This window comes from Merops nubicus, unplaced genomic scaffold (genome assembly GCF_000691845.1).
Source record: "Merops nubicus isolate BGI_N331 unplaced genomic scaffold, ASM69184v1 scaffold3558, whole genome shotgun sequence".
In the NCBI taxonomy this organism is placed as follows: domain Eukaryota; kingdom Metazoa; phylum Chordata; class Aves; order Coraciiformes; family Meropidae; genus Merops; species Merops nubicus.
This window is the reverse complement of record NW_008624971.1, coordinates 47,243-59,372: the sequence shown is the minus strand read 5'-3', so window position 1 is coordinate 59,372 and position 12,130 is coordinate 47,243. Positions and strand designations below refer to the sequence as shown.

The 12,130-nt window shown below is 36.2% G+C and overlaps 1 protein-coding gene across 1 annotated transcript in view; it reads right to left on the bottom strand.

Annotated features, from left to right (window-relative positions):
• CASK (calcium/calmodulin-dependent serine protein kinase (MAGUK family)) overlaps positions 1-12,130 on the bottom strand; it is a gene marked incomplete at its 5' end in the record, with an annotated part of 61,188 nt that overhangs the window by 9,292 nt on the left and 39,766 nt on the right. Inside the window, 5 exons of the mRNA XM_008945504.1 lie at positions 514-716; positions 4,523-4,603; positions 4,695-4,775; positions 9,786-9,901; positions 11,172-11,368. Of these exons, the coding sequence (XP_008943752.1) occupies positions 514-716; positions 4,523-4,603; positions 4,695-4,775; positions 9,786-9,901; positions 11,172-11,368 (678 nt within the window). The remainder of the gene's footprint in view (positions 1-513; positions 717-4,522; positions 4,604-4,694; positions 4,776-9,785; positions 9,902-11,171; positions 11,369-12,130) is intronic.

The following is a 12,130-nucleotide window of genomic DNA, read 5'->3' as shown; positions in this document are numbered from 1 at the left end:
AATTTATAAAGTAGCAACACTGATCCTGGTCATTGTGCAAACAAGATCAATACCGATGATTAATCACAAATGTTTCTGACCATGCTCAACAGTGATACAGAGACAAGAGTCAGTTAGGATTAGGATTACCCTCTAAAATACAGCATCAAAGAGAAATTTTTGAAAATATAACCCCATTATTCCTAGCGGTCAATGACAATCACTTGTTTTGATAGGTTTCACTAGACATGAGGTTAACATAGTAAAAAGTTAAACAGTAAGTAGACTTTCAATCTACAGTGGTTACATGCCAAGCTAAACTGCAAATTTGTTTCTGCTGTATGTTCTTCTAACTAGATGATTACCAGAATTCGACTTCACAGATTGATACCTTGGGTCTTCCAGGGACTTCTGGTCCACATTACTGTATACATTACTTACTTAGTATGCAGCCAATAAAATTAAATATATCCCAATAAAATAAGGTTGAAGGATTTGTGATGAGTCCGTTTTCATACACTTCTAATTAGTTACCTGAGGTTCTACATCAAGTATTGCAATTAGTCCCTGCTCATGGATCTTTCGTATTGTTTCCAGTTTTGTCCCATACATTGCATCCTCATGGCTGCCATATTCCAAATATTCATTGTTTGATATATCCTGCATCATTTGGTCATGTGATACAAAGTAGTAATTTTTCCCATTTTCTTCATCTTTCTTTGGAGGTCGGGTTGTGTCTGAAAACACAAAACACAAAATATTTTTAGTACAAAAGCAGTGTTATGCTTATCTATGGCTTTTGTTTGGTTTGTTAATACTTATTCACTGAATGATGACCTGTCAAACTACACATAGAACAACAAAGCATGAGCTAGAGGTAGGCAGAATGATAAGGGCTGAGAAAAGCAGGAATCTGGTGGATGTGTGTTGGGAAAAGTAAGAGATGAAGAGATGCAGAGAAGTTAACAGAGAAAGAACATAACAGAGGAAGGTCATAAACAACCTTTACCTGGCCAAGACTATCAGCTGCTTTCAACACCAAACAAAGGCCAAATTTCACATTTTTCATAGTTTCTAAACAACTCAACATCTCCATTTTAACCCTGGGACCAGTACCAGGCCCAATCCTGTTCAACATCTTCATTAATGATCTGGATGATGGGGCAGAGTGTAACCCTCAGCAAGGATACCAATGACACAAAACTGGGAGGAGTGGTTAATACACCAGAGGGTTGTGTGGCCATCCAGAGAGATCTTGACAGGCTGGAGAAACAGGTTGAGAAGAATCTCATAAAATTCAAAAAGGGGAAGTGCCGAGTCTTCCTACACCTCATTCACATGCTGAGGACGGACCAGCTGGAAGGCAGCTCTCCAGGAAAGGCCCTGTGGGGGGTACTGGTAGACAGTTGAACATAAGCCAGCAAAGTGCCCTTTTGGCAAAGAAGGGCTAAGAGTATCCTGGGCTGCATTAGATCAAGTACAGGGAGCAGATGGATAGAGGTGATCTTTTCCCTCTACTCAGCACTGGTGAGGCCACACTTGGGAGTGCTGTGTCCAGTTCTGAGCTCACTAGTAAAAAAGGCATGGACACACTGGGTAAGTCCAGTGAAGGGACACTAAGGGACTGGAGCACCTCTCCTGTGAGGAAAGGCTGAGTGAGCTGGGACTGTCAGCCTGGAGAAGACAAGGCTTGGAGGATCTCATCAATGAGTACAAATATCTAAAGCGAAGGTGTAAAAAACATGGAGCAAGTCTCTTTTCAGCGGTGCTCAATGACAGGACAAGAGGCGATGGGCACACACTAAAACACAAGAGTTTCTGTCTGAACCCAAGGAAATATTTTTTTCCCTGTAAGGGTCAGCACTGGCATAGATTGCCCAGAGAGGTGGCAGAGTTTCCATCCTTGGAGATATTCAAAAGTCACCAGGACACGGTCCTTGGCAACTGCTTCTAGTGGCCCTGCTTGAGCATTGGGATTGGAGCAGATGACCTCCAGAGGCAGGTATCTCAACCATTCTGAGATTCTGTAGGCCATCTGTTCCTCTCTTCTCCACAGCCACACTGATATCCACCTGCTTCTCTCTCTTCTAATAGGCCCTCACAAACTGATTTACTCCCATATTTTTCCACTATCATACTTATGTTGGTGACATATCTGAAACACCACATCTCTTCCCAATCTAATCCCGTATCTTACAAAAACCCAATGATGATTTCAAGCAAGGTATCCCAAAATTGTACATAACTTCTTCTATTTTTAATTATAACTATTATTGTTCATAGGATGAATCAGCAATGTTCTGAGGATTAATTAGCATATTTTAGAGATGAAGAGTTATCTAAAAATACTACAGATGATTGTTATTGCTTTAAAGAATTAAAGAACAATGGATTATATAAACCATAAAATATCACTATAGTACTCATTGCTGCCCTAGGTCTACTGAACTTACACACTTTCATTTTTCTCCAAATCATGTTCTTCTGCAAAAACACTTATTTTCCTTTTTTTTACTTAAATTCTTATGAGGTTTTCTCCTTCTGAGTGTGAAACTGTAAGTATAAAAAGTTGGTGAGGGCCTGATTACTTTTTAAGAGAGATGAAAGCTACTTAGCAGTAACATAGTTTGTGAATGAATATATTGCTTCTGCAGATCTTTGTGATAAGAGATGTATAACCTACTAATTCTTTCAATTAATTACCACTGTGTTTGACACGACCTTTATGATCAGCTTTTCAGTAGGTAGGCAATTTCTTCATGAAGCAATCCCCACAACCCCACACTCCGAGTGAGCTGAAAGGCAGATCAGGTTCCCATAATACTTCCAGGTGTAGGTGATGTATTTTGTATGACCTAAGTACATCACTAACATAAGGAAGTGATTTGGGTCTCTAAACATCTGCAGAAGGTGCTGTTTTAAATACTTTAAGTGCTTTAAATCTGAAACATTCATATAGGACTATTATATATAACACAGGAGACAAAGGAGACCACTGGTCTTCTGGAGTGGGGCTGGAGGTCAAGTGGTGTCTAAAACAGGCATCTAAACATCATACTGATGCTTAAGCACTTGAGTTTCATCCTTATTTGCAGTCCAGTCTTTTTAGTCTTCTTGTATAATCAGTGAAACAATTTCAGTGCTTTCACAGAGCAGGAACCTAATGCAGGCAATCTAAGGCATGGTCATCACAGCATAGGTGAGTCCATTTTAATAGCTATTTGAAGAAAAAATAACTAGTTTAGCTTCTACCTTCCCACAGCAATGCAGTTAGTACTGGAGAGATACTGGGTGAAAAGCATACTGTAAAATACTTATGACTCTTTGTTTTAGGTCTTTGTAATGGAGAACATACTTGCTGGGTTACTACCCTCCTTCCTCCATATCTCGTCTGTATTTAACAGGTACAATGTACGTCACATACTCCTGGCACCACACTGTTTAAGTGCCTAATCCAGGATTTATGTGTCTAGATATAAACAGTAGTGTGACAAAACAGTGCAATTTCACACGGCTGCTGGGGTCATCTAATGCCTCATGCTTTCAAAGGGGCTAGGTCCTTCTGTCTTCCTTCTGCTGCTCTTTGTCTAACTCCTTATCTAGGAGCCATCTGCAGCCAACTAATCTTTTTCCCCTTTCAAATAGTCTACAGATAAGTTCTTAAAAATTAATACTTTTTAGCAACAAGATACTTATAGGTAAAAAACCACCTAAGTGCAGTTTTAAAGTAAAGTGCTAACAAAGAAAATTAAATTAATGCATAACGGTCATCAATGTCACTTCTGAGCCATGCATGCTGTCTCTGAAGTCAGCCTGAAATATGGTGGACAGAGTTAGTTGCTGGATGCTCTTGTTTCAGAATGCCTAGTCTGAGGAAAAAGGGTACATCTCCAAGAGATCAGGTAGTAGGATATGAGAGTCCTGCCATAGTACTGACAGAGATGGTCATGAACGGAAAATACCCCTCTGCCCTTCATAACAATCTACTTGTAAGCAGTGAAGTTGATTGTGTTTTCTTTTTGTTACTTTCGTCCCTGGAACTTGAAGTTATTTTAGTATAATACCAGTCCTTCAGTGTAATACCTAGGTTCCAGACAGGCTGTGAAAAATAATTTAAAACATTCATATAAGCTACACATTAGAAGTTTCCTCTAAATTAATTTTATATTTCTTCTCATGGGATTTATAGGTGTTTTAAATGTCAAGGCTGTTCCAGTCTTACCTGAACTGTAAATATAAAATTAGCACAGAAAAATGAAAAATGTTTTAGCCTCATTCTAAATTAACAAACATTTGGAGTAGGGAGAAGCATGCTTCAGAAGTTTTTTTAACACTAAGAAACATTTAATGTAAAATTGGTACTACTTAGTTATCCCTCCCCCCCAAAAAAAAAAGAAAAGAAGAAATATACCCAGCCCTACCACAGCTCCCTGCTTTAAGATAGGATTCACCTCAGCAGAACTGAACACACATGGTAGTACAATGGACGTGTGGTCAAGGATGGCACAAACCATTCTGCAGTACACAGAACATTGCTACTTACGGGGAATGGGGTAAGCAAATCTGTCCGGGTGTTTTGTGATGAGTGTGTTTTTTATGTGTCTTCTTCCAACACCGTGTGCACCTAATCCACAACATAAAAATGAATTATAACTTTTCCACCAGAAAGGGTTCAAAACTATGCTGTTACGTTCAGAATAATAACTCAAAATTACCTAGTAAGACTAGTGTTTTCCTTTTGAATGCTGGCAGTTTTACTACTTCTTCATATGTGACGAGGTCTAATTGATCAAACACTAAAACACAAAAGAAAAAGCCCCCAGGCATAAGAAAAAAAAGGCATATTAAGGGTGATAATTAATAGTGCTAAAAATTACAATTTTAACAAGTTCTAGATTTACAATACAAAGTAATACGTTATGGAAAATAAAAACATTTCATTATCCAATTTTAACAAAAATGTTCAATTAAAAACTTAAGAAGCAGCAACAAAGCTACTGAAATGCTCAGGAAAGTTTGCACGTCCTTTCATGCAGTATTCAGCAGACCACAAAAATTATCTAAAATGGCATGCCATTCACGTTTGCATTCCTAAGAAATAGCAGTACTAAAGAAAAATCTGTAGACAGTGACCAACATGAATACAATATGAGAACATCTATTTACACTGAAGATAGGGATACTTTCATAACCATGTTTTAACAAGATCTATAAGAAATGGATAGAGAAGAATGTTAATACTTTGTGGTATTTGCTCTCCAAAACCACCACCATTTTAACTGTAATTAGACTGCTCTTTAAACACACGTGCCAGTTAAGTTGACATGCTTTTAAAACATGACAGAATGAAGAATTCTAATAAAAAGTGATGGCATTACATAAAAGAACCTCCGTCATATTTAGGGAAAAATTGTAAAAGTATTATTTCAGAAATAATTTCAACTGCATTTGAAATTGAATGAATTCCATCATGCTTATCAATCTATTGTCAATTGCCAAGGCATATAATGACTGACAAATCAAGTTTTGTTCATTGAAAGCAGCTTATTCCTCCTGTGTCCAATACCATATCATCTCAGGTAATTCTTCCTGAATTCTAATGAAAAAAGAAGCCAGGAGGCAGCTAATTTCACTTAAAAAGATTACAACAATCAGCAATTGCAAGCAGAATAACAAACAAGAGTTTTCAGTTCTGTATTTATGCATGCTATAAAAGAAGGGAGGAGAGACTGCATCTGAAGTATGGGATCTCTGAGTTTTTCCAAGTCCCAAGCTAGTGTGTTCACCTCAGCTATATCCCATCCATCTTTTAGGATGAATCTGGATACATCTCCCTCTCTCTCCCTCTCCTCCTACCCAAAACCCCTCAGGAAAGCAAGCAGTGGTGGGAGCTTTACTTTGCTTTCTCCAGAAGTCCCCAACCACCAAGAGCAGCATTAAGGCTGTGGAGCCTACCAGAAAGCACATGTTCTTTGCACTGAAGTCCCAGTTAAAGCAGCAAAGGATTTAACTTAAAAGTGTTTCTTTTTATAGGGCAAATTTTTCAAGTCAATGGCAGTCTTTTACCCTAAAGTAGATCTACATCAATTTGGTCAAACTACAACTTAGTCACTTATCTGTTCAACTCTTATTATAAGACCTTGAAAAGATACAGATATGAAAACTTCCTAGTCCATTTGAAGTATTTTGAATTTCATCCTAAAGAAGAATCTCTTTCAAACTTTCCCCAAATATTACGAGCAAGAATTTAGTCATATTTTTCTTTACCTCGACAAACATGGAATTTTTACTACTGTCCTTTCTGCAACTTCACATTATTTACACTAATTAATAATTCATGTAATAATAGAAAGGGTTAAAGAACTACAACAAGTTCAAAAGTTTTACCATTCTAAGCACCTAGCCCTGTAAATATCTTTTCCCTTTAAAAATAATTTAAAAAATCAATCCTTTCTTTTCTTCTTGAACAAAACCATATTATGTTAGATAGAAACAACAGGAACAAACAACAGAAATGATACGTATTTATGCATTCATCACAAACTAGCAGCATGGAGAAGATGTGTCTCAGTCTACATGGATGTAACTAATGATTATAGGGTTTTCAAATGCAAAAGAAAAATGACTTATTTTTTAATATACACAAGATATGAGGAATACAGGGCACATTTAAAGACTGAACTTTAATGCTTCTGTGTTACTAGCTAATAACGAAAGGGAGTTCTTGAAAGGAAACAGTAAGAAGCAAATAAAGAGGCATTGTCACTTGACAGGTTACTTACATGCACAGAGGCCATTGGGAGTAAGACAGCATGAAAAATGTACAGGGGTCATTGAGATATGGCTTGTAATATATTAGTAAAATAAAAAGTATATGCACAAAATAAACTTTACCATGCAATAGTCTAAACACAAGGCAAATAAATCACAGTAAGAAATGATAAACATATTTTGTAAAAGCTTGGCAATTTTCTACATTATGTATAATACAAAGCATAGTTCTAATATGTTCAAAAGAGTGTTCTTTTATGAAGTCCTGCAATAACAATTCAATAAAATAAGTTAAAAATACATCTAGATATCACAGCAATATATCTTTAGAACATTTATAAAAATGTCAGTGAACCTAATGATGAAAAATATTTATTTTTTTCTGTGGGCTTTGGTTTAAAACTGACATTAGATGCATGATCCATAAGATGCATGATCACAAAACTGTCTCTTGAAGAACACAATAATAGCAAGTATGCAGGAAAGAAAAACAGGATGGTATTTTCCTTGCAAAGGAGAATATATTTGCTTTTAATTATAAAAAGCAACTGAGTATTAACCTCTTAACTTCCTAACTATGTCCAATTTGCAGAATAATTTCATTTTCAGTTCCAGAAATATCTCAATATATTGCACCATAATCTTAGCTCTCAAATCATTAGCTAGTCACACAAATCTTAGCTGTCTATGAAATACTTCACTAGGTCATTTCTTATCACCCCAGCTCAGTCTCATCCCTAAGACAAAAACAACAGGGAAGTCCAAACAGATTACATACTGCTAAACAACTTCTTGAATTTTATACTAAGATAAAAGTTAAATACATTCTACTTTCTTGTAAGAGCAACATTTTGATATCTAGATTAGGTTTCTCAGTTCCAAATTTTTATACTCATTTTGGATCCAACTGAAGAAAAGATATGGTTTTTACCCTGAGACAGATGCACTGAAAGCTTCCAAAAGCCACTGTTGCCATATTTCTATCAATACCAGACATGATGGAGTAGTTCAGTTCAGAGAAGGTGAATTCAGCACCACCTGAGTTAAACTCCTGTGACCACCACAGAATTTCAGTGAACCTCTTTATATCTTACATTTAGCATCATTCCCTGGAATATTACTGGCATCACCTTTAATACCTCAACGTAAGATCAATACACATTCCTAAGAGAAACCTTGATTCCAATATGTGCTTCCATTAACTTTTTGACTCCTTAAGGGGAAGTGTCAGATGGTGTTCTGAAAAGAATAATTTCTTTTATGGCCACTATGATAACTTTTAACGTTTACAGTTCTGATTTTTGGTAAACGCTGTGCTGTAAAGTGACTAACAACAGTAACAGTGGCAAGTGCTTTCTTGCCACTTGTCGGTCTTTCCCAAAATGTCTCTCCTACTTCAGGCTAGGAAAGTCCAGATTACTTTCAGGGATTTAACTGATACAACATTTTTGAGCTTGTTTTGCTCCTCCAGTATTGCCTTGCTCTTTGCAGCATGGTGTGCTTAGTCACACTGACATTACCAACTACACAGCTGCACTGCAAACTGTATTAAGAAATGTATCTGCCTTAAAGAAAGAAAAGGAAACCATGTTTTCTGTTGGGTTGTCCTTCAGTTAACTGATAAACAGCATGGCCATGCAACCTTAAACTGCCACAACTGAAGGGAGTAGCAATGCTGTTAGGAATGTCTGCTGGGAGCAATTAATAATACTTTAAAACCAGCATTATCAAAGACTTTAGGTCATAAAATCCAGTTTATTCTCAACAGTTTTTGTTAAGGCCATAATTAGTAAAACATGGGTTACTGCTACTGCAATGAAGTGGGAACGTTAAAACGACCAGAATGTTAAACCAGAAGAAGGAAGGAAACAAGTTAGAGATTTCAATCTCCACTTGCAAGGGTTTTCAGAATAAGGAATAATTTTATATTTAACTGTGAGCACCTTAAATGTGATGGTGAATTAAGGACTGTAAATGACAACTACTGTTCTTTGACTTCCTTAGATTTTATTTCCAAATGACTTTTAAGTAAACATTAATTGTGTAGTACTGATATATTGTGAGCTCTGATAATGCAAACAGATTACACAGGTAAGGAGAAATGTAAAAATAGATATTTATATTGTTTAATTGGTGCATTCAAGAATGCAACTGAAAAAAAACCCAGAAACAAATGCAATATATAAAATACTTTCATCATAATGTTTGGACAGGTATATCTTTAAATTCTAATAAAAATCTCCGCAATTGTCCCAAGAGATCACAACATATTTATCATCACAGTATGTGATATCAATGCAAAAGCAACAGTGACAATTTCAACACATTCGAGTATTTTATATCAGAAGAAGAAATTAACTAAATTCCACTCATGAACAAAGGTGTCTTCCTTCTTTACTATTAAAAATAATGAATTTTACTCAGCAAGAATCTCTTACTCTACCCTTCTACTTTCAAAATTTTCTGAAACAATTACATTTTTCAGCAGTCTAAATAGAAAACTAAAACTTAGGATTCAGGCAGAAATCACTGCAAGGAGGATAAACTTTCAGAGTTTGTTATATCTGGCAACTGTAAATCACACACTGACTATGCAATGGCCCTTAATCCACTTCCAGCTCTAACACTTCAAGAAAATTGCGCTTTCATATTTTCACATATATAATCTATAACTATAAACATATTAACAAGAATGCTACTGAAAAGTCTTCTGTAGAGCACAGTACAGTTAAAGATTGCAAAATTCATATCCTGTGGGTTTCTAGTACTCCTTTAAATACAAAACCCAAAACGCTGTAAGCCTATATTGAGATATTATGATACATTTATTTTGTTGCAGCTTGCCTCTCACTGCTTAAGATATATGTCTAAATAGCAAAGAACAGGCAGAGTAATGTCGGCATAATTAGAGTTTTATTCATATATTTCCTAAGTAACTCGTTAGGTTTATGTAACAGTGGCTGAACAACTAACGGTAAGGTTTACACTGTAAAAAAATTAACCTGATAAAGACACTTTTTATTTATTTTGCATACCTGCATTGTGCTTTGCCAAATATTTGTCTTTGTACTGCTTTTTTTTCTTTCCAAACCATGTACAGCTGGCCTGTTGCTCCTGTTTGGTCTTCTCCATGGCAATACAAGCAACTCGCCTGGCGTATGGAGAATTAAAAACATTTTTTTTGTTGTAATTGGTGTATTTTGAAAACGGCCAGAGAATGAAATAGAAAAATAAGACTTTTTAATTGATCAAGACTACAGTAAAACTTTTCAAAACCCTTTTTTGTTTTGATGACTTAAAAACGGAAAGAGGCATTTTGATCTAAAGAGTATCTCCTTTGTGGTAATTATGAAATCTCACAGATCAAGGGGGCACAGGAGGAAGAGCAGCTCCTAAAATGGCTGTAGGCCACTTTGCAGCAGATTAGACTGGAAGAACATGAAGCCTGAAAACACCACTATGGTCTAAATTACTTCTGCACAAGTTGTGTTGTGTAACTATTTTGAGGCTGACCTTTAGGATGAAGTATTGCAAGTGTTCCTGTTGCAATGTATACCAGTGCCTCCCTTAGATCAAGGCTCGCAAGGGAGCTCTTGAGATGGAACGAAATGTCTTGTCTACCTGTTTCTCTTCTAGTAAAATCTCCCTTAGCCAGTACAGGTGGCACAGGTGAACTTTATAGCCTTCGAGTTCTTTTATGTGCAAAATCTTGTATGAAATGTTTTGGGCTAGATTATCAATATTGATGAACTTTCTTGAGTTATGGCCATACCATTCATGGCCTAGGACTTAGCTTGCCAGAATTTGTGCTGATACATTCAAAACATTTACTAAGCAGCTTTTGCAGAAGGTTGTTTAAAGGCTCTGCATTGCTTCTGCAGTACTCAGTACCACTGCAGTTCAATCTGTCATTCAGGAATCTTTCCACTTGTGATTTCTTGCCACTTTTTGGCTTTCACATGAAAAATGAAAAGGAGAGAAACTCCCAAAACTCTCTAAATGACCTTTGTGCTTGATATCTTCCTAACGCGTTTTTCCTGCAGCACCTGGATGTAAGCAGTGCTAATGAAAACAGGGTTCAGAACCTAAAACAGAAATTCATTTGACCCACTTAGATGAAGAATTTGTATGTAACCTTCAGTCCTAGTTTCCTATAGTGTATCAGAAAGCACAGACAATGTTTACTAACACAGGCGTTTATTTTTCTAATGCAACCACATGTATGGGGTGTGCATGAAACCCTTACTGCTATGCATATATGAGAAAAAAAAAATCAATGCCACAGAAACTGAGGCAATACATATACTTTTTTTTTAGATAAAGAAAAGATATACAAAAGCTAACTACACAACAACAGAAAGCATGAAAGAAAGAAATAAAAGCAAAGCCAAATTAATTTTTATAGAAAACTTAAGTCATACCATTCTTGAAGTTCAGGAGAAGGAATAAGACCTGCAGTACCATTTTTGGAGTTCTCAAGTTTACCCTGCCACCAGTTGTGATCGTCTTTGCTTATGATTTGAATAATATCACCAACGCGGAATCTGATGCCAGCTTCTTTGCAAGGAATGAGGTCATCTTTTGCTGGATCATATTCAAATTGTGCTCTTACATATATCTATAAAAAAGAGTTTATAAAAGACACTGCAATATTACTACTGGTACAGTATTAAGAAAAACAGGTGAAAATTTGATTTGTAGCTACACATAATGTTTGCAACAAGCAAAGGAAGAAACAGAATGGCAAAAGTGTGATAGCCTGAATAGCAAAAATGAACACGTCATAAACTGACAGTCCCTCAAATCAATAGTAACTATCATGAATCATTATAGACTATAAGCCTGCAGTTTACAACTTGAACTGTACTGTACTTTCCAACTGAAATCCTGTGACATGTTTTAAATATCTGTATGACAGGAAATTTTACTGGACAGTATAAAGGCCTTAGGCTACACTACTGATCTTTAGTATTTAGACTGAAAATTTAGTACATTTTTTTAAAGATTAATTAGGAAGTCCTGTGTTGCACCTATCACATACAGTTACTCAGGAGGAATCTGGGAATTCTCTGCATGGGTTTTTCAGTAAAAGTCTCCTCCTGTGTAAATGAAAGCTAGTGATTTCATTGTTATTCTCTAAGGAACATGAACAGAAAGAATTCAGACTCTGACTTCACAATTTTAAATAATATACCATTCCTTGATTTGTGTGCTAGTGAGGTCTCAATCCTAGGAAATAAAATTGAAAGTGATCTGAAGTTTTGGTTGCTAATTACAGCCCTGATGCATCCAAGGATCTTAAAATCTGAATTAAATGTCATGTCCAAGATGGGCAATTCGTCTAGTTTATGAATTTCAGACATCACCCTACAGCATCTCA